This window comes from Caenorhabditis briggsae (assembly GCF_000004555.2).
Source record: "Caenorhabditis briggsae complete genome, chrIV, whole genome shotgun sequence".
Classification (NCBI taxonomy): Eukaryota; Metazoa; Nematoda; class Chromadorea; order Rhabditida; family Rhabditidae; genus Caenorhabditis; species Caenorhabditis briggsae.
In genome coordinates this window covers 14,381,003-14,404,121 of record NC_013487.2, presented here as the reverse complement: position 1 = coordinate 14,404,121, position 23,119 = coordinate 14,381,003, and the positions used below count along the sequence as shown (strand labels likewise).

Sequence of the window (23,119 nt, the reverse complement as noted above, 5' to 3'; positions counted from 1 at the left end):
AATTTCTGGGATTTTTCACAGAACTCGAACGGTTCGAGTTCTGGGATTTTGGAAATTCACGTGATTTTACTGAAACTTCACAGAAATTTTGGAAATCGAAGTGATTTGGGATGAAAATTGAAAATTTTGAAAATCGCTCCTTCTTATATCTTTTTTCCATCTCGAGTTATGGTCAAAAACAGGGGGTGTCTTTATCATTATTGGATGCACTGTAGAGTACACTAAACAAGAAGCGAGCGTCAATATTGTAGTTTACAACTTTTCCGCCAAATTTCGTTCTGGCAAGATACATCGTTTGCAACCAAAAAAGTGTCGAAAATGAGGATTCTAGAAATTTCAAAACACTTATCTCGCTTGGTTGGATGTGTACAAAAAAATTGTCACTCACAAAATTGAAAACCTCTACTTTTGTTTAATATAGACTATACAATTTGCAGAGAAAACAGAAATTTTCAGACCACTTTTTATAGGCTTTCAAAGTTGAATATTTTCTCAGCACGGTCATCCAATCGGCAAAAGCAGTTCAGCATACGGGGATTCGCAGTGGAGCGCACAAGCCTAAAACGCTTTCGCGCCAGGTCCAAAAAAGGCGAAATTTAGTACTGAAATTTCAGTTTTTTTTTTGCTAGTTTTTCCGGTTTAAATGATTGTTTCTCAAAATGTTTCACGCTCAGATTGAAGAAGTGATTAAAAGATTTTGTCCGAAAAAAAGTTATTTCGCGTTTTCCGGATTCGCACAAAAAACTCATTTTTAAATCGAGGAATTTTAAATTTTAGACCTTTTCAGTATAATAGCACGAATTGTGAAAAAAAAAACGAGATTGAGTGCTAAAATCAGGCCATTTTCTGCCTAAAATGCAAAACTAAAAATGACTTTTTTTGGAGTGGATGAATTTTTTTTTTTTGGAAAATGGCTAATTTCGAAGCTAATTAGCTTGTCTATCATCTGAGCGTGAAACATTTCAAAAAATAATTTTCTAAACCGGAGAAAAATCGGAATCCTAGATTGACAGTTATTACAGGAGCGATAGACTGTTCACTGTAGGGAGACGCAGAATGCACCGAAAACGCGTCAACAAAATTTGTGAGAACTCGATTCGCGCTTTGGAATACCATGCTCAGTAACTCACTATTTTAAAAAATCACTGTAACACCAAATAATTTTTTTGAAACAGCGAAAAAAAGAAATCAAAAATTTCTGTTTCAAATTTCTTTAAAGGTGGGGGGACAGGAGATTTTTCGTAGTTTTTTTGTAGCTAGAGTATGCATTCTACCGTGACGGTGTACAACGCTTAATGTCACTCTGCGTACAGCTGTCGTCCTCACCTTTATGTATGCAATTGGGCGTGCGCTTTCTCTTTACCCGCGTGGCTCAGTCGGTAGCGGCGCCGCACACTCAATCATTGTCCTCACAAGTTCAACTCCTCGAGGGGCATCTTTGAACGGAATTTCGAGAACATTATTTTTTTCATGTCCCCCCACCTTTAAAAATCATCAAATTTCACTTTTCAACACATTACCGTTAGCAAATAATTAAGAAATTTCACTCACCAGCCGATCACACACACACGTTCCTGGCGTCTCACAAGCATTCGGTCTTGGCTCCGGTTTGGTTCGTTTCATCGTATTCTGCAGCTTTCTGAATGCCCAGTTTGATCTTCCTTCGAGAATAGCGTCCATTGCAGTCTCCTCGACAATAGCTCCTTCTTATATTGAAAAACTGTAAACGACATTCGTCTTGAAATTAAAAAATACTCTAGAACATAAAGTTATTGATTTGGTCCGTGCGGTGAAAGTAGGTCAACTGGAAAATGTGTCGATTTCAACGGTCCAAAATGATAACCTTTCGAATATCGTTCATTTTTCGAGTTTTTGAACAATTAAAAAAAACGTTCAAGTACTAGAAAAGATTTAAAATTTTGTTTTTTATCATGTTCAGTGTTTTTGCAATTCATACATATCACATTTGACCTAGTTTCGAGTATTTTTGTGAGTCAACACAGGATTCTGAAGAATACCATTAGAAAACATGTTTCTGGCGATTTTCCAGATCATTCGAGTAGTTTTCAGAACTTTTTGAGCATTTTTCTGAAAATCCTGTGTTGACTCACAAAAATACTCGAAACTAGGTCAAATGTGATATGTATGAATTGCAAAAACACTGAACATGATAAAAAACAAAATTTCACATCTTTTCTAGTACTTCGATGTTTTTTAATTGTTCAAAAACTCGAAAAATGAACGATATTCGAAAGGTGTCTTATCATTTTTGGACTGTTGAAATCGACACATTTTCCAGTTGACCTACTTTCACCGCACGGACCAAATCAATAACTTTATGTTCTAGGGTATTTTTTAATTTTAAGACGAATGTCGTTTACAGTTTTTCAATATCTTTTTTCGTACTCGAGTTATGCTCAAAAAAAAGGGTATGTTTTATCATTATTGGACGCACTGTATAATTGTCAGGCAAATCGAAAAGTTCTAATCTACTGTTTAGGGGCTTCAAATATTACTATTTTCACCGAAGAAGTCAAGATTTTGGTTTGGAACTGTATTTTAGCCATCGGAAATGTAATCTGAAATTCAAAGAAAGTGTAACATTTTGCGCAGAAACATTTGTGCTTCAAAAATGGATTTCAATTTTAAGAGAAAATTGAAACAGTAGTTTTTTTAGGGAAAATTTTGCTGCTTCAAAAACGTTACTTTTTGAAACAGAGAATTTTGGCAGTGTTAGTATTGAGCAACATATAAATGAGTATCTAAAAATTACTCTTTTTTAAGTTTAAATAATTTTTTTAACAATCATTTTCACACTTCATTGTAGATGGCTAGAGTACAATTCCAAACAAAAACTCAGACTTTACCAGTGAAAAAAGGCTTGCTTTGAAGTTTTCCAAAATTAGTCCAGAAATTCTTCAATTTGTCTGAAAATTTCATATGAAGTTCGTAATTTCATCATGCTCAAAATCCGCTTTTAGCAGCTGACACTGAATTGAAACAGCAATTTTTTTTGGGTATTTCGGATTTTAGGTCTGTCAAATTTACTTTTTCGCAATACACAACAAGATCGGTATACTTCAGTTCAGTGATAATTCTAATTGAAATTTTGAAACAGTAATTTTTGTTGAGTATTGTTCAAATTACAGAGTAAACTAAACAAAAATAGAGCTTGAATTTTTTAGAAGTATCCACGAAAGTGAAAAATTAGCGCTGAAATTTGATTTTTAAAGAAGTTTGAAGCAGTAATTTCTTGAGAAAAATTTTGCTGTTTCAAAATTTTTCCATTTTTGATACAGCGAATTTTTGAGATAGTGATCTCCGGGAGAAATTAAACTTTTAAAATTTCACAGTTTTCAAAACAATGAATGAGAATGTACTAAACAAGAATATGGCTTTAATTTTGTAATTGACCCATTTTTTATCCAGACAGTCAAAAACTGACATCAAGAAAGAAATTGAGAGCAACAATTTGATTTTTTTTGCTGTTTCAAAAATTCTCCTTTTTGAAACATCAAATTTTCGAAATAGTTAGAATCGAGAGTAATACAGATGAGTGTCTCGACATCCTTTGAAACTACAGTAATCCTTATTGATCAATATTTTCAGTTCGACCTTCTATACGCCCGAAGCCGCACCAACCACCGAGGATGGAAGCGACAATATGTCACTCCAGACAACAGAGGGATTCTAGACATGAGCAGTTTCGAAATTGAACACTTCCGAGTCATCATCGAGTGCTCGGACGCATGCGGATGCTCATCAAAATGCCCTCGTCGTCGTGTCCAGCAGGGACAGAGCAAGCACCTCGTGGTCTATTATGAAAATGAGGTCATTAAGTTTGGATTGAGGGCGGTTGAGAAGATCCAGAAGGGCGAATTCGTTTGTGAATATACTGGAGTTGTCGTGCTTCCGAAAAAAGATGTTCAACGGAATGAATCGTATGATGCAACGATAAATTTGCTGCATGAGAACTTGGTCATTGATTCGTCGCAGATTGGGTTAGTCTTTTTTTGGAAATCCGGTGTTCTAGTTCTTTGGCTTCTAGCTTTATAGCTTCTAGCCTCTTTTTCACTTCATCCTGCTCCTTTTTTCCAGAAATTTGGCTCGATTCATGTCCCATGCCTGTGAGCCAAATGCCGTGATGATTGAAACCCATTCAAGAGTCAAGGAATCGGACCCATTGATCCCCAGAATCTCTGTCTACGCTTTGAAAGATATTGCAGTCGGAGAGAAGATCGCTATTTCCTACTACCGAACGGAACTAATGCAGACAGGCGTTGGAATCAAGTGCGGGTGCGTTTTTTTGAAACTACAGTAACCCGACCAAAAATCACCTGATTTCACTTATTTTTAGTTGAAAATGGTCAACTTTGGAGGCCTACAGTGGTCCAAAATTATTCGATTTATCTGAAAATTTTGGAAAAAAGATTTCAGATTCCAAAAGAAAATTTCAAAAATTGTACTGTTAAATTGCCTGAAAATTTTAGAGTATACTAAACAAAAAAAGAGCTTCATTATTCTAGTTTACAACTTTTTCATAACTACAGTAGTTTTTGAGATAGGCGTCTTTAAATGACTAAGGCCGATAACTGGAAACCAACAAAGTTTAAAAGTGCATATCTCAAAAACTACAGCAGCTGGAAAAAAGATGTCAACTACAAAATTAAAGCGCTATTTTTGTTTAGTTCACTCTGGAATTTTCAGACAATTTTAGAAATTCTGGACCACTTTTGTAGGTCTTCAAAGCTGGCTACTTTCAGCTGAAAATAGGTACAACTATAAAAACTGTCTCTTTCCAAAAATTTAGCTTTTAAAGGAGGCCAGACACCAAAAAAAAAGTTTTCCTGATATTTTGCATAGAGAACCCCTATGAGGGGTTGAACTCATGACAGGCTGCTCAGGGGTACAGCGCCGCTACCGGCTGAGCTACGGGGGCGCGAAAGCGCCTGACGACCGATGGTCTACATAAGCGCGGCGCGATTTCGTCCCCCGAACTGACCCCGAAATTTTTGCTGTCTCGCCTCCTTTAAATTTGAAAATCTACAAATTTGGTACTGTATCTAATTTTGCAAGATTTATTCCAACATTTTCAAAAAAAAAAATTCATTCAGATGCCGTCCAAACTGCCCGAACCATCTTCCAACAGCTTGAAATCTCCAGTGATAATTTCCGAAAATTCAGAAATATTTTTTTCTCCAAAAGTTTACTCATTTTCAAATTGTTTGGTGTCATTTTTATCCCATTTTTTAGCTCTTCCCATGTTTTTCATTGTTGTTTTTATTGTTATTTTTTCAGCCCAATTTTCTTGTCTTTTTTCCACTCGGGACCCGTTTTTTCTTGCATTTTTTTCGCTTTTTACACATTTCAATCATTTTAATCGGGTTTCTTTTATAAAAAAAACACATGTGGTCGTTTTTGAGTGACTTTCCTTTTTTTCTAGGATGAGCAATCTTGAATTTCAAAAATGGAAGAGTTGCAAACGCTCGGCCACCACTGGAAAAATTACTGTTTCAGAGAAAATGTTTTTTTCTTGAATTCCAGAATCCTCATTAACTTATGGCATTGATTAATTTTCAATAAACCATAATGACCAAAATTTCCCTGAAACGGTGATTTTCAGTTTTCTCAAATTCGACAAAAAACAATATTTCTGTTTCAAAAGATTCTTATTCTGAATAACTGGATACACTAAATATTGATGTTATGTATTAGGTTGGTAAGAAAGTTTCTTCCTTTTTGGGAGGGTTCTCTTTGAGCTTCGATTTCTAGTTATCAAAGACTTTTATTTTTTTTGCTTATACTTTTATTTTTATTTGGTCTTCAAATACCCTGCATTCACAAGCAATTGGTGAATTTATATAAGGGACATGTTTGGTCATCGCCTACAATTTGCCTTTGGTTCAAAAAATTTCGCACATGGGAGACCCGGTTGAAGGATGCCAACGGCCCAGTGAGTTGGATCTCGATCAATTGCTAAAAGTCATGAAGTCGCATTCACTCCAAACCACTCGTAAAATGTCAAAGGCATTGTCGGTTAGTAAACTAAGTGTTATGAACGGATTGAAGTATCTTGGTAACTTCAAGAACTGGGTCGATTCGTACCCAATGCTTTGAAGGACTACGATATGGATTTCCATCTAAACAATGAGCATGTTTCTCCTATCATTTCTTCGCACGTTCAGTTAGGTGGGGGATCTAATTACCGTAGATGATAAGTGGGTAAGTTACTCTATTAATGTGTGGAAGGGTCAGTTGATTGCCAAAGAACAGCTAGCTCTGGACGTCTCGAAACCTAAATTTTACGTGAAAACGGGGATGCTATGTATTTGGTGGTTTTTCAATGGGATGGAGTCTGGGAACTTTTAGATGAAGGTACCAATATAACTGCCGCATTGTATAGATTCTAATTGGAGAAGTTGAATTTGACAGCCGAATCAAAACGAGGAGAAAAAACGAAAGTGCGCTTCCAGCGCGACAATGCGAGACCACCTGTGACTAGAGGGATCAGCCGAAAATTCATGTCTTTTGGCTAAACCATTCTTTTGCACTCATCGTATTCCCCAGACCTTGCTCTATCAGAAAAATGGTTGTTTGGGCCTCTCACGTCATCTTCATAGAAAATACTTTAATTGAAAAGTTGACACAAAGAAGGAGTTGACCCACATTTTCAATCGCAGCTCTCGTCGTTCAGATCCGATGTCATCAAGAAATTACCAGAGCGTTACCAGACAAATACCGATGCTCATGGACGTTACTTTCATTTATCTTGCCCCCTCTGCTTTAAGGAGAATCTGATCAAAAATTTTGCCAAAAAAAGGAAAAAAACTTTCTTACCAATAATCTTTGCTTTTCAATTAAAAATTGGAACTCCGTTTAAAAGAATCTATTTTAGTTGCCCTGGAATTTGTGAATATTGTCAAGATTATCTTTAAGATAGTTTGCAATCAGTTTCGAAACAGTAATTATTTTTGTAGAAGTCCGTCTTTAAAGGTGGGGGGACAGGAGATTTTTCGTAGTTTTTTTGTAGCTAGAGTATGCATTCTACCGTGACGGTGTACAACGCTTAATGTCACTCTGCGTACAGCTGTCGTCCTCGCCTTTATGTATGCAATCGGTGCGCTTTCTCTTTGCCCGCGTGGCTCAGTCGGTAGCGGCGCCGCACCCTCAATCATCGCCCTCACAAGTTCAACTCCTCGAGGGGCATCTTTGAACGGAATTTCGAGAACATTATTTTTTTCATGTCCCCCCCCACCTTTAATGTCAGTTCCACAAGATATACAAAATCGAATTGTTCAGTTGATTCTTAGAATTTTGACCATTTTCCGAAGCCTGAAGCTCGACTGTCAAGCTCCCTATCACTTTGAAAATTTTGGAGGGTGTAAAACAGACCTAGATTGAAAGCTTTGCATTCACATATTTTTTTACAGTAATCCACAAAAGAGGAATTTTCAAAATATTCTGGAAATGCAAAGTTTTTAGTCTGGGTATGTTTTACACTCTTCATCGGAAACTTGACAGCTAGTCTCTTGAAAAAGTCGAAAATCTACTCAAAACAACACCAGGCATCAATGATGACAAAATTAGCGCACGCAATGCGGATTACTGTCATAAAACAATAATAAGTCAGCAAAATGTGAGTGACACCGTGACAATGAGAACGATGATAATGATATGATGACAATGAGTTGACTCCGCCCCCTAGTATGTCCCCTATAAATACCCGGCCGCTCCATTAGTATTCATTCCATTCCCCTTCCCCTTATTTATTCAGACGATCTTCTGAATGGTCGTCGGATTCATATTCTCTTTGATTTTCCTGATATTATTCTGTCTATTCTATTCTGTTCTTCTCTCTAGAACATTCTAAAATGGTCTAATAAAATGGCTCAACCCCACCTGCAGAACAATGTTTCAACAAAACGGAGCTTCATCTGATAGAACAAAACATCGGGAAAGCTGCAAAAGAAAAGCTTCTAGCCACTTGGACTCAAAAAGAGAGCATCGTGATGAATTGGTTGGAAATTTCCAAAAAGATGAATTATTCAAGATTTGCGAAATTGGAATTGGAAAAAGAAGAAACTCAACGTCACCAGGAAAAACACCGACTGGAAAACCGAAAGTACGAGACTCTACGTTGATTAAGATCAACACAAAAGTTACGAACAAGAAAAAGGAGCCGGTCGAAGAAATGGAATTTGAGGAAGCCGCAAGTGAAAATATCAGGAACGAAGCAGTGACAATGGACAAGCGCCAAACGCTCTAATTTGTTTTTTAACCAATTTTTTTCAACTTTGATTTTTGAATTATTTTTTTAAATAAAAATAAATTAAAATCAAATATTTTTGTTTTTATTCTGGTAATATAAGTTTTTGCAAGGTTCTTGAAAATTAAAACAAACTGATAACGATTTTTGAGCTACGCGGGTGCATCTTTTTGAACTCAAAAAGTTCTTGTTCCTATTCATAATTGAGCGTTTACTGGATTTTTTCACTTTTCAAATAATTTCTTTGAAACACATTTTATATTAGGTTTTTTGACTTTCATCTTTTTCGGTTCTTTTTTTTGTTTTTTCCATACTAATTGCAAGTGAAAATTATTGTTTCAATGAAAAGAAAGTTCAAATGTAAATTGAGATCTGTAATTTGAGATCACAGTAAACAAATTTTTTTCAAAAATTTGTTTGAATCTTCAATATCTATAGATTATAGTTCTATGTGTATAGCAAAAATGAACCATCCAACAATTCTTTTTAGTTTTTATCTGGAGCCGATTTTTTTTTTGAATTTTAGTTTGAAACAAACTGTAAATACTCTAATAGAATGCCCCTAAACCGCTTATTTTAAGCCCATGAATCTCATTTTCTGTGAGATATATCAATAAGAGGTTCACTGATAAAAGATTGATAATATTATGATAAAAATTTTATCAGTTGATAACTTTTTGATATCTCTCACGGGAACGGAGATAACTAGGCTCAAAGTTGAAAGTAAGGAGAGGAATTCTACTAGAGGCTGAAAGGAGCATTTTCTGAAACAGTAAAAATTTTCAAAAAATATTGAATTTATGCAATCATTGTTTTTTGTGACATTTGAGAGTTTTAGAATATTTGAGAACTAGAAAAATAGTAGCGTCGGAAAATTGAACATTTCAAATCGTTTTTGTAAAAAAATTTTTTGAAATTGTTAAGTTTTTCAAAAATTAGAATTTTTGATGGCAAATGAGAAATTTTTAATTGTTTTTAATTGTTTCAAAATTACAAAAACATACGGAAATCAAAAAAAAAAAACTATTTCAAAATTTTTATAAAATTCAGAACAAATGAACTAAAACTTGATGAGACTGGTCTCATATCTTGTCGATCTTATTAATTTTGAATTCAGAAAACTCTTTTTTACATTTTTTCAAGTTGACCAGCCTGTTTGCCGCGCCCCGGCGCTTCAAACAAATGGCTGGTGCGCCTTCGGCGTGATGTCACCTATTTTTTTTGTTCGTCGCTTCGCTCCTATGTCTTTTTTGAAGTGTCACGTAAATTTATATTTTATTTCCAAGCATTGCAAAATGAGCGGACAAACAAACAGACAGAGAAAAATACGCAACTTTATTTATTTATTATAAGAATGATAACTTTTCTTCTAGCTCTGCTTATTTTTGAAGTTATTCAAAAATTTTACTATTTCATAAATTTCCAATTTTTGGAATCAGTTTTTAAAGATTGGTTCATTAATGGCGGTCAAAAGCAGAGGTGGGCGAAGGTTTACTTTTTACTTTGAATATTTTGAGAGAAAAGAGAATTTGTATCTAAAAAATAAACGAGTTTATTATAAGTACAAACGTCATCAGTAGATTCAACAAGATTTTATTTAATGGCTTAGGATTCTGAGTTAGGGTCTTCTCAATCGGTGGGGTCCACCAAGGAGGCGTCAGCATTGGGATCCTTCGTCAGAGAGTTCATTGTTCCAAGATCCTTGAAGCCTCTGATACTGTATTTCTTTCTTGTTTTCAGTCTAAACCATCAGGAACGCTCCAAATAATCTTCTCATCTCTCTGCATGAATTGTCTGATTTCAGTTCCAGGAACTGTCATAGGGTCCTCCAGCAGCATTTTCAGCTCCAGCTACACCTCTAGTTCGAGCTCCAGCAGCTCGAGCTAGAGCCGTCGAGCCCTGCTGGGCCAGGCTCTTGGCTTCTGGCCCAAGCCCCGCCCCCCTCTCGGGAGCCCCGAGAAGGGAGAACTGATTCTTCCTCTTCCTTTATAGTAATCTTATCTCCCTGAGTTCATCTTGGGTCGTGGATTTCTAAACCTATTCACGAAAAAGTAATTTTTCATCACGTAAATATATCGAATTTTCTCTTTTGAAATTTGTGTAATTCCTTAAAAAGATCCTTTCTTTGAACCTAATTATCTGGGTTACTGTAGGAGATATCAAAAAGTCCTCAACTGACAAAATGTTCAAAATTTCATGATAAACATTTTATCAATTGACTAAATTTTGATACCTCTCATAGTAACCGAGATAACGTGCCTCGAAGTGAAAAGCTAAGAGAGTCATACTGAAAATTAAACATTTCACTTTGAGCTCGATTATCTTGGTTCCTAAAAGAGATATCAAAATTTTGTCAACTGATGAAATGTTTATATTATTATTGATACTTTTTTATCAGTTGACGAAAATTTGATAATTTTCAAAGGAACTTTGATAATTGATCTCAAAGGTGGTGGGGGCCGTAGATTGAAAAATCGAACATTTTCGAAAAAGTAACAGGAATTTTTGAAACACATTTTTTTTTCAAAAAACTCATAATTTTAGCAAATATACATTCTTTGATAGCGCTATTTTTCAGAAAACTTCAAAAAATGAATTTTATCAATTCGGAGTTCTTAACTGTCCTTAAAAGATAATTGAGCTCAAGGGAACGGTACTTTAGAAGCACTTTGAGCTCAATTATCTCGGTTCCATCAAGAGATATCAAGAAATCGTTAACTAATAAAATGTTGGTGACAATATGACACATATTTCACCAGTTGACATTTTTAAGATATCTCGGACAGGAACCGAGATAATTGATCTCAAAGTAAAACGAAACTTAAGCCAAGGTTATCAAAAACAGGGTCGCGGCTCTGGTAATCCTATCAGCCTCAAACTATTTTCAGTCAATTCCACTTTTTCACAAAAAAACACAAGTCATCCATTTATTCGAGAGAACCCAAAAGAGAATTCTAGTTCACAACCTTCTGCCCTCCATCCGGCGAATCCACAGTTTTCTGGCTTCCTCCATACCCTGTAATTTTCCTATATTGACATGGTTCCGTATTACGTGGCATTGATTTCAAAAGACGACACAAATCACTGATTTGTTGATTAATCTGTGTCCGGATGTAGACTTCATTATCAAACATTGCATTGGTGATATCCTCAATTTTACAGTTATCCAATTCGAATGGAGCGGCGAGATGTGGAGAGAAACGGAAGAATGGTACTTGCATGGAGTGACACCATTCACGAGACTGACCCACGTGCACGTTATGGGAGGAGGTGCACTGGAAAAATGATAAGGATGATAAGAATGAGCAATTGTCGAAAATGTGGACAATTCTCCAAATTTTTGCTGTTTCAAAAAATGTGTTTTTCGCTCAAAATGTTTGATTTTGAATCCTTTGTCAAAATCATAATAACACCAACATTTTATCAGTTGACAACTTTTTGATACCTTCTACAGTAACCGAGAGAATTGAGCTCAAATTTCAAGTATTGGAATGACGGTCGTTTCGAAAATTGGAAAAATCAAATCTTGGTATTTTTTATCAGTCTGATTGGTTTTAAATCCGTTTTTTTCTGTTAAACAAAAAATCTCTAGAATAAAAAAAACGTTGATTTTCTGAAATTCCAAATTAAAAAAAAAAATTTTTACTGTTTCAAAAAATCCCCATTCTTTCGAAACGTTTCAATTTTTCAATTCTTCATTATCTATATCATTGAGCTCAATTATCTCACTTCCTATTAGATATACCAAAAAGTGATAAACTGATAAAATGTTTATGAAATTATCACAAATATTTTATCCGTTGATAACTTTTCGATTTCTCTTACAGTAGCTGAGATAATCGTAAGAGAACTAACCTGATACAAGAACACAGTGATAAGATTCTTGGCATTGGCAAAAACCTCTTTCCAATTTCCCGTGATTCCCGTAATTCCATGTGTCAAATTGATATCAATTCCGTTGATTGGTGCCGATGGCTCAATTCCCGTCCCAATTGAAATCACACATCCAATCTCGTCCGTATTATTTTTTCCGCGATAATTTTCAATTTTTTTCAATTTTTGAAATTCGGTCATCACCATTATACACGGATTGTTGCAGAATATTGCGCCATCCGCCATTCCGTTGAACGATTGGAAATAGACTGGGGCCGCACTGCAAACTGGGTTACTGTAGTTTGGATGGATTATTGTAGTATTTTATTTTTCAATTTTTGTGATTTGCAGGTAAGGAAACGTGATTGCTAGCTTTCAAAATACCGTCTTTTTTGGAAATTTTGAAACAGAGAGTTTTTGAAATTTGAGAAAAATTGAAAATTACAGTAATCCTTTGAAACTACAGTAACCTTTAGACAGGTGCCGCACTGAAAAGCGGATTACTGTAGTTTTTTTCCATTTTTTGTTTTGGAATGGATTGCCCAGTAGTTGTTTTTCAAAATGTTATTTTTTTTGAAATTTTGAAACAGTGTTTTTTTTTCAATTTGAAAACATTCGATAATACAGTAACCCTATGAAACTACACTAATCTTTTGAAACATAGAAAATTGCGGAAAATTCAATTTTTCAGGTTTTTCTAAAAAATGTTCTGTTTCAAGAATGTTTACATTTTCGAGACAATTTTCCAAAATATTCCACTTCAACATTTGAAACTACAGTACTTCTATAAAGCTACAGTGATTTTCTGACTGAAAACTACAGTATTCCTTTTACACTGAATTATCAGAAAACTAGAATAACGTTTTTACAGTACAGTAATCCTTTCATTTGATATTTTAAAAAATATTACCGTTTCAAAAGTTCTTTTTTTAAAGATAATTTTCCAAAATACTTTGAGACTACCGTAGTTATATAAAGCTATTCATAGTAATCCTCTGAAAGTACAGTAATCTAAACACTGCAGTCCTCCTTTGAAACTACAGTAATCCTTTCAAACTGAATTTTTCAAATTTTTTAAATTTTTTAAAAAATATTTCTGTTTCAAAAATTCTCGATTTTTCGAGTCATTTTTTCGAGTTATTCGAGTCCTATCTAACTACAGTGATCCTTTGAAACTACAGTAATATTATGTAACTACAGTAATCATATGTAACTACAATAATCATATGTAACTACAGTAATCCTTTGAAACTACAGTAGTCTTTTTGAACTACAGTAACTCTTTCAAAGTTCAGTTATCATTTGAAACAACAGTATTCTTTTGAGACTGAATATGAAACATTTTTTCAGTTTCAAAATTTCTCGATTGTTCGAGCCAATTTTTTGAGTTATTCTATAGAACATCAGTAGATCAAAAACTACAATAACTACAGTGATATTCCGAAACTACAGTAATCCTTACGAAGTGCATCGAATCGCTTTCCACAACAGAATCTTATTCGGATTGAAATATCCCAATTGCTCAAATTCTTTCGGATCGATACGTGGCGCATACGATCGGAAGAGAATCAATTGGGGCGGAGCCAGAGTGACTTTTGCAGTTGTGACGACCAGTCTGGAAGAGTTTCAGAGTTTTCTAGGCCAGGGCAAAAAATACTAGGCCAGCAAATCCCAAAAAAAGTTTCTAACTTTGCTCATTTCGGCTCTTTTTCAAAAATTCAAAAACTCGCTGGCCTAGAATTTTCTGTAGAATTTTCTAGGTCATTTATCAAAACTCACTTATGAGCTGTACATTTTGCCATGGGCGTTTTCGGACCCATTACCTCCTGAAGACACGTCTCGATTCCATGCGATGAATGTTTTGGGAACATTTGAGTGTTTCCGCCGAAAATTCGTTTTCGAATCACAATGTAGATACGGAGAGCGTCAGATAAGTCGATTCCTGCAGAAATTGCGCTCTATTGAGAAACTGGTCAGGCTTGGCGGGAATTCAAAATTTCAAAAAAAAACGTTTATTAATTTTTTTCTGTTTTATGGAAGTCCCAAATTGTGTCTTAAGTTTGTTTCAATATTACGGATCGACAATCATTGGAGTTTAAGAAAAAAAGATTACTGTAGTTTCAAATAATGTCTGTAATTTTGAAGAGTTACTGTTAAGGATTATTGTAGTTTGAAAAGAATACTGTAGTTACAATGGATTACTGTAGTTTCAAAAGATTACCGTAGATCCAAACAACGGTTACTGTAGTTTTCCAATAATTTCAAATAAAAAATTACTGTTTCAAAAATTTCAAAAAAAGAATATGATATTTTTAAAAGCTAGTACTTGTGCAAATGAAATTCAGAAATCCAGAAATTCGGACATTCTTTAAATGCTCTCCGTAAATCGAAAAATAATCAAGAACAAAACTACAGTGACCCGAACTACAGTAATCCATTTTTTAGTGCATTGAACTGAGAATTTCGTTAGATCTGGCGGAAATTCAAATTTTCCAAAAAAAGTTTTTTTTTCGAATTTTTTTTCTGTTTCAAAAAAATGCCAAATATTGTCTTGAGATAATTTCATCATTCGCAAAAAAAGTAAGTATTGAGTCAAAAAAAGTCCAATTGAGCGCATTTGCAATTTTCGAAAAATGATTAATTTCTGTTTCACTAAATTCCTTAATGTCGTCATAAGATTGTCTAATTATTAGAAAAAAGGGACGGCTAGAAATTTCAAAAAAAAATTTTCAAAACTACAGTAACCCGAACTACAGTAATCCAACTTACCAACACTGATTGAACTGGCCATTATCCCGCCACAACTCGTCCCAGCGATCCAATGAACACGATTTCGAAGTGGCTCACCGATTTCACGTTCAATCGCCATCAGAATCTGAAGAGGAAAATGCGCTCTATTGATAATTAAAGGTTTTTCAGTGGAGCGCATTTGCGCAGGTCAAGTTTTTGAGGTCAAAATTGGAGTTTAGGAATTTTTCGAAAAATCAATAGATCGTTATTTTTCTATAGAAAGTGATTTGATCAGTTTTTTTGACTGATAAAATGTTTTCAAAAAATTCAAGTTTTTCAAATTTACAAGCTCACCGAGCACTGCAAAACGATTCGAAGTCCACCGCCATCCAAACTCAAAACCACTTTTTGATTTTGATTATTTTCCGAATTTTCCTTAATTTTCTTCTCAATCAAATGCTTATTGTAGGCCATATGATGGCTGTCTACAGTACTCCGAACCGTTGATAGACTTTGTAAATCACGTTTTATGCTGAAAAATTGAGAATTGGGTTTCTACAGTTTTCCGCAGTTCCTACAAAAGCCCTACAGTAGTACATCTAATTTTGGCATTTTTAGTCTAAAAAAGTCATTTTTTGAAGCCCTACAAAAATGGTCCAGCGTTTTTTATTTTGTCTGAAGATTTCAGAATGTACTAAACAGAATCAGAGCTTTAATTTTGTAATTGGCAACTTTTTTGTGAAAATCCATCCAAATGAGATATGTTAAAAATGCTAGATATGCCGAAAATTGAGCTGAAGTGACCATGTTTGAGCTCATTTTGAAGCTCAAAATTTGAGAATTTTTATTTTTTTTTGTCACAATTTGAATTCGGCACAACGAGAGCTTAAAAATGAGCCCAAACACGCCCCGATTCGGTGAGATTGAAAGTTTCGGATGCGTCGCGGTCGTGCGTCGCGTGTCACATGAAACATTCAAAGTGAGCGGAGCCTAGTTGTGTTTGGGCTCATTTTAAAGCTCACTCGCTCACAAGTTTGAAAAATTGGTTTTTGTGTCAATTGGGGCAATTTCAAGGGTTTTATGAGCCCAAATTGAGAAAAAAAAATAATTAGGTTTGAGCTCATTTTGAAGCTCAGACTTTGCGAATTTCGATTTTACTTCGAAATTCAAATTCAGCAGTCTTAGAGGTTCATAACGAGTCCAAATACAATAAAAATCGATTTTTCGTCCAAAACACGCGACGCTCGACCGCGACGCACCCGAAATTTTGAATCTCACCGGATCATGGCATGTGTGGGCTCATTTCAAAGCTCTCCGCGTACTGAATTCAAATTTTGATTTTAAAAACTGAAATTCACAAGTTCTGAGCTTCAAAATTCGAAATTTTGGTTTTCAGAGTTCCCTACTTTGGGTCTTCAGCCAGCTCAATTGGCTGTTTCCCCTCGTTATTTTTCGTATTCCACAAATCCAGATGTGACGCATACACACAAATCGCACGGCACAGAAGACGTCGATCTAGAAGTATCGATTTTCAGAAAAATCGATTTTTTTTCAAATTTACTAAGTTTCGCCGCCAAATGAAGTACCGTATTCCCATTCTTGTCGCGTACGTCGAATGGCTGGTTCCGGACGAAAGCTCTGAAGACGTAACGTCTTCAGAATCCTAAAAAATTTCGAAAACTTACGCCACCAGCCCATCAATATTATCATAAGTGACCGCGTGGAAGATGTCAATGTGGCGCTACAAACTACAAAAACTACAAAAACTACAAACTACAAAAGTTTACCTTAAAGGTTTCTTGAGCGTTAATTCGTTTTAATACATCGCTAAACATTTTTTCAAAAGGAGCTAAATGAGCTTAAAGACGGGGAGAGCGATGCGTGGCTCAAAAAGGGGCGGAGTTTAGAAAAGTCAATATTAGGTCAAATTCACGGAAAATTATACTGTAATTTCAGATTTTTATTTTCTCGGGACGAATAGAAGATAATAACAACAGGAATCTATATAAAAAGGGCGTGGCTTACATAGGCTCCGCCCACTTTTAAAGATCTTGTAACAGCAGGAATCTATATAAAACTTCTAGTCAATTTATCTTGGTTCCTGTGAAAGATATCAAAAAGTGATCAACTGATAAAATGTTCCCGATATTATGATAAAAAATTTATCAGTTGACCACTTTTTGATATCTTTCACAGAAAATGAGATAAATTGGGTCAAAGCTGGGGGCATTCTATTAGAGTGTTTACGGTGTATCTTAACTTTACCTGAATATATCTCGGTTCCTGTAAAAGCTACCAAAAAGTTGTCCACTGATAAAATGTTAATCATAAAATTTCAAATATTTTATCAGTTGAACACTTTTTGTTATCTCCTACAGTAACCGAGATAATTCGGGTAAAACATATTTCAAAAGTGAAAGTTTAATAGTGAGGAATAACGACTTTTTTGTGCAAGAAAAAAAACTCCACGTGGCAAAAAAAGAAAAAAATAATTTTTCCATTTTAGACGCCTGTGACCCTAGATGACCTCAGTGAGATAAGATCACTATAAAGGAAGAGGAAATTGGAGGGAAGAATCAGTTCTCTCTTCTCTGGGCTCCAGAGAAGGGGCGGGGCCTGGGCCAGGAGCCGAGAGCCCGGGCTGGAGCTCTAGCTCGAGCTAGAGGTCTAGCTGGAGGGATTTCTGGAAGTGAAATCAGACAATTCATGCAGAGAGATGAGAAGATTATTTGGAGCGTTCCTGATGGTTTAGACTGAAAACAAGAAAGAAATACAGTATCAGAGGCTTCAAGGATCTTGGAACAATGAACTCTCTGACGAAGGATCCCAATACTGACGCCTCCTTGGTGGACCCCACCGATTGAGAAGACCCTAACTCAGAATCCTAACCCATTTAATAAAATCTTGTTGAATCTACTGATGACGTTTGTACTTATAATAAACTCGTTTATTTTTTAGATACAAATTCTCTTTTCTCTCAAAATATTCAAAGTAAAAAGTAATTTTGAATTTCAAGAAAAAAACATCAAACTGAAAAATTACTGTTTCATGGGAGTCAAACATTTTTTGAGTAAATTCAAAAATCATTATTCGATCAAAATATTGTAAAAAAAAGGCTTTGAAAACCCGGTAGTTTGGTTTTGCGTTTTCAAAATAGCACCTAAGATCCCGCAAAGACAACTACCGTAACCTAAATTATTCTTATTTTCCGGATTTTTAGAAGTCGATTTTCGTGCGTTTTTATTCAATTTTTCAGACTTCTTTAGGTGAAAAATAAGAAAAAAATGACGAAATCGGTTTAAACAAGAAAATCGGTATTTTATGTTACGGTAGATGTCGTTGTGGGATCTTGAATGCGAAAAAAGGAACTACCGTACGTTTTGAGCCTATTTTATCGATTTTTTGCGATTTACTTTGATAAAAACGTCAAAAAATTGAAAAAATAGGATGAAAAATAACGTAGTTTTCGTTATGGGACCTTAAAGGCGCATTTAAAGGCGCAAAAGAGAGCTGCCGTACTTTTTAAGCCCGTTTTATCGATTTATCTCGGAAAAAAACGATAAAAACCGTCAAAATATTGTAATAATAGGCTGCAAATACGGTAGCTCGCTTTTGCACCTTTAATTTAGCACCTAAGGTCCTGCAACGACAATTACTGTAGCCTAAAATTATTATTATCTTCCGGATTTTTAGAAATCGATTTTCGTGCGTTTTCAGTCAATTTTTCAGACCTTTCTAGGTGAAAATTAACAAGAAACCACGAAAATCGGTTTGAGCCCATATTATCGATTTTTTGACGGTTCACACCTGAAAAACTACTAAAACCGCCAAATTATTTTAAAAATAGACTTTAAAAACCATTAATTTGCTCTTTTGTGCCTTTAAATGCACCTTTAAGGTCACACAACGACGACTACAGTACCCGTTAAACTTTTCCCAAAAATTTCGCTCAATTTTTTTTTCAGATTCCCATGAAACAGTAACTTTATTCACAAATTTAAAGGCGCATACCGTAATCTTCATGCGCCTTTGAAGGATTTCCCGCCTATTTTTCTCATTTTTTCCACAATTTTCATGAATTGAAAACCAAATTCAACAAATAATTGAAAAATCGATAATTCGAGATTTATGCGAATTTTATTGAATTGCGCGGTAACAGCAGGAATCTATAAATCTATAAATGAACTAACTAACGAGAGAGGACACAATAAATAAAAAGGGGGCGTGGCTTAGATAAGCTCCGCCCACTTTAAAAAATTTTGTAACAGCAGGAATCTATACGAATTAGTGGGCGGAGCATAGTACAACAAGTATAACATAAAGAAGAATTAATTATAAAACGACGATTCCATATTCAGAAGACGTGGAAAATTCAGAAGACGTCAAATTCAAAGAAGCTTCAAATCCTCGTCCCAATCGATCATGATCATTTGATGGTTTTCCAATAAATCATAAATTTGTGAAATCGATTTTTTCCCAATTTCCACTCCATTCCCGTCGTAAAACGTCGTTTTCGTGAAGACGTACGCTTTGTTTTTCGGCACTCGGGGAATCGCTTTTGGGACCTGAAATTATCGAATTTTGACTGAAAATTCGGGGTTTTTGGAGATTTTTAAGCCAAAAATAGTGAGAATCGGCTGAAAATAGTCCAAAATTCGGATTCCTAGGCCGAAAATGCTCATTTTTAGCTCAAAAATCTGAAAATTCGGAAATTCTAAAAATTCTAAAGAACCAAAAATCCAGAAAAATCGCTGAAAATATCGATTTTTGGCTGAAAATTTGAGATTTTTGGGTCAAAATTGCTCATTTTGACCCTTCTTTGACTTTTTGGACGCGTCGCGGTGTCGCGTGTCAATTTTCAAAATGGGCGGAGCTTAATCGAGTTTGAGCTTATTTTGAAGCACTTGATGAAACAAAGCTTTCAACAACAAAATTTATAAACTACGCCTATTTTCCGAAAGTGGGCGGAGCCTAATTTGAGAAAGTTCGAAATCGTTAAATTCAATCAAAAAGCAGTGAAAATTCGCTGAAAATCGTCTAAAATTGGGGATTTTTAAGTCAAAAATACTCATTCTGAGCTTGAAAATCTGAAAATTCGAAATTCCAAAAATTCTAAAACACCAAAAATCCAGTAAAATCGCCGAAAACATCGATTTTATGGATGAAAATCTGGGATTTTCGGATCAAAAATGCTCATTTTTCAGCCATTGTTAGCCCAAAATACCTAGATTTTCCATCGTAATGATGAAATTTGGGGTATTTTAAGCTAGAAAGACGGTTTCTATGTCAAAATTGCCCATTTCCCATCATTTTTAACTCAAAAAATCCCAATTTTCAGTCGTTTTGAGCACTACTAACCGCCGGTAGTGGTACTTCTTGATACATATCCTCAGTTCCATATGAGAATCGTTTCAATGTTCGATTCAATTCTCTCATGTGTTGCTCATTCGGTGGAAACTCTCTTCGATCGCCACGTGGCAACATCATCGGTCCACGTGGCGGCACATTCTGATGATGACGTGACGATGATGAGAAACCAGAAGACGTTGCATTTCCATGTCTTCTAGTACAATCTCCTCTGTTGTTCGGGTTGCCACGTGGCTGTGGAAGTGGGCGGAGCCATGGATGAGAAGAAGGGGGCGGAGCTTCGAATGAACGAATTTGTGGAGGAGGTTTTTGTGGACTTCCTGATGACGGATATTGTTCTGAAATTTGAGTTTTAGAACTAAAAATGCTGAGAATGTCTGATTTTCAGCATTTTTTGCTAGAAAGTTCAAATATGCATCTTTTGGGGCCAAAAAATCAAAACAACGGGTTTTCTCAGCCTATTTTTTGCGGAAAACCGACTAATTTTTGGCTAATTAGGCCAAAAAAGTCTGAAAATCCTCAAAAATCAATAATGTCTCGTAAAATCGACTGTTTTGCAAAAATAGCATTTTTGAGCTATTTTTGCTGGTTTTTTGCTTTTTTATAGCTTTATTATCAATTTATATCCTCGATTTTCAACAATTTTCCTATAATTTTCCGTTTTTTTTCACTTTTTCCAGAATTTTCCAGAAAATTCCCTATCCACGCACTTTGTCCCGCCGGTCTGCTTCCTCTGAATCCCGATCGTTTCGCTGGTGCATTCCTATTTCTGTATCGAATCGATTATTGTTTTCCACCGCGAAATTGTCTGAAAATTCAAAATTTTAGCCTAAAATCCTATATTTTCTTTACCAGAAGCTTCTCTTGCACGATTCACCGTCGCCGATCGCATTTTTTCTAAAAATCGACATTATTAGGGTATTTTTAAAGAATTTTCGGCGAAAAAACGGGAAAAATCGGTGAAAATTGAGCAAAAACATGAAAAAATCGCTTGAAAATCGACTAAAACGCATTTCGTGTCGAGACTCCAAACATATTTTGAAAGTATGCGCCTTTAAAACTACAGAAATTTTTTTTTCGTGGCGAGACTCCAGAGAAGTTTTACGATTGTGCGCCTTCAAAACTACTGTCGTTTTTCGCCGATTTTCATCAATTTTTGCTAAAATTGATGAAAATAGCAAAAAAAAACTGTTTTTCGTGCCAAGACCCATTAAAATACCTTTTTCATCTATTTCGTGGTCAGTTTTCATGGGTAAATCTGTGAGAGAGCACCACAACGACATGTGTGTTTTTTGGCACCGAGCACATCCTAAAAATAAAGGGTCACTGTAGAAATAAGAAGGATTACTGTACCCGGTATGAAAGTGGGCGGAGCCTGTTTGAGTCGTGTGGTTTTTGGACAATTGGTTTTATTAGTAGACATTATTATTACCTGAAATTTAGATATTTTTGAAAAGAGGGGGAAATTTAAAAAAAAGGGAAATTGGGAGGAAAAAACGGATGAAACATAAAAAATGGGGGATTTTTCGGATCTTTTTGTAGGTCGAAAATATAATTTGATCTACATTCATACATTCCAGTAAGTCTGAAATTCAAAAAATTACAAACAAAATGGAAAATTTCTAAAAACCAACAAATCCAAAAATTCCATGTTTTCCATTTTTTGGAAAAAATTACTGTTTCAAAAATTGAAAAACTGAAAGCGATGAATTTGAAATCTCACGTCAGTTGTTAGTTGTGAAGCTTTGAATACATTACTAAGAAATTTTCAAAAGATTACTGTACTTGATTTCTGATTTCTTATTCCAGTTAATTTTGAAATTACTGGAAGTTTTAATTTTAAAAAATTACTGTTTTTAAATTTGTTAATTTCAAGAAGTCATTTGATGATTTCAACAGATTATTGTAGTTTTTTGTCTTTCCATTTGGAATACTTTCTCTAAATTTAAATTAATACAAGAGGAAATTGAAAAAAAAAAACTACAGTAATCTGAAAATCAATCTCATTAGAGTATTGAAAACTGCTTGAAAATGAAAAAGTTTGAAACAGCTTTTTTTAGATTAAAATTTTTGAATTTCCAAAACTAGCTGGCCTAACATACTAGCTGGCCTAACAAAAAATGAAATCAGTGAATACGGAAGTCAATTAGTCTCCGGAATACACTAAGAAAGTTCCCAAATGATTACTGTACTCAATTTCTGATTTCTTATCACAATTAATTTGGAAATTGAGAAAGTTTTAATTCAAAAAAACTGCTGTTTCAAAATTTTTTAATTTTCAGGAAGTTATTTGAAGTTTCCATTGCATTAATCAAAGTCTTATAATTTTGAAATTAAAGAAATTATTCCGAATGAAAAGCGGAAAGCACTACAGTAATCACCTGGGTCCAAGGCAACGGGTCGAAAAACGCGCCCCACATAACTTTTAGGCCAGAAAAGTATTAAGAATTTCAAAGTTGACGTGGATTTGACCTAATTAATTTTAATCAACGAGTTGGCAACGCATGATTTTTTTTCGCCCAACGTTTAAGAGTTTGATCCTCAGCCAAATAATTCAGCAGCCAATTTTTTCCAAAATCACGTTTACTGGGGCGCGATTTCTGACCCGTTGCCTAGGACCCAAGCGAATAATCTGGATTATTCGTACATTGAAAACATCGCGGAACTTCTCGAAAATGAACAAATCTTGAAAAATCAATTTTTAAAAAATTAAATTTTTCTCATTTTTCAAAGTTATGTGATCTAGAAAATCAGAAATCAAATACAGTAATCTTCCGGAAATTTCTTATCAAACGCATGTAAAAAACTAATACTTTTGGACCAAAAGTACAAACGAGATTTCAAGTTCATCGTTTCCATTTTTTCAATTTTTGAAACAGTAAT

General features: G+C 34.9%; 4 protein-coding genes across 4 annotated transcripts; 2 read left to right on the top strand and 2 right to left on the bottom strand.

The window, feature by feature from the left end:
- Positions 1-3,696: 3,696 nt before the first annotated feature.
- Positions 3,697-5,154, top strand: CBG24719 (the record flags this gene model as incomplete). Its single annotated transcript, XM_045236190.1, has 3 exons — positions 3,697-4,001; positions 4,099-4,296; positions 5,115-5,154. The coding sequence occupies 3 exons, from the start codon at positions 3,697-3,699 to the stop codon at positions 5,152-5,154; spliced, it is 543 nt and encodes a 180-aa protein (XP_045100887.1).
- A 2,755-nt stretch (positions 5,155-7,909) lies between these two features.
- Positions 7,910-8,266, top strand: CBG26744 (the record flags this gene model as incomplete). Its single annotated transcript, XM_045236189.1, has 1 exon — positions 7,910-8,266. The coding sequence occupies one exon, from the start codon at positions 7,910-7,912 to the stop codon at positions 8,264-8,266; it is 357 nt and encodes a 118-aa protein (XP_045100740.1).
- Positions 8,267-11,220: 2,954 nt separating this feature from the next.
- Positions 11,221-16,704, bottom strand: CBG24717 (the record flags this gene model as incomplete). Its single annotated transcript, XM_045236188.1, has 10 exons — positions 11,221-11,541; positions 12,122-12,419; positions 13,602-13,754; positions 13,919-14,081; positions 14,909-15,014; positions 15,224-15,401; positions 16,276-16,384; positions 16,431-16,507; positions 16,555-16,610; positions 16,657-16,704. 10 exons carry the CDS (start codon positions 16,702-16,704, stop codon positions 11,221-11,223), a joined length of 1,509 nt encoding a protein of 502 aa, XP_045091403.1.
- A 2,553-nt stretch (positions 16,705-19,257) lies between these two features.
- Positions 19,258-21,659, bottom strand: CBG26743 (the record flags this gene model as incomplete). Its single annotated transcript, XM_045236187.1, has 3 exons — positions 19,258-19,434; positions 20,228-20,574; positions 21,590-21,659. The coding sequence occupies 3 exons, from the start codon at positions 21,657-21,659 to the stop codon at positions 19,258-19,260; spliced, it is 594 nt and encodes a 197-aa protein (XP_045100739.1).
- Between the last annotated feature and the right edge of the window lie 1,460 nt (positions 21,660-23,119).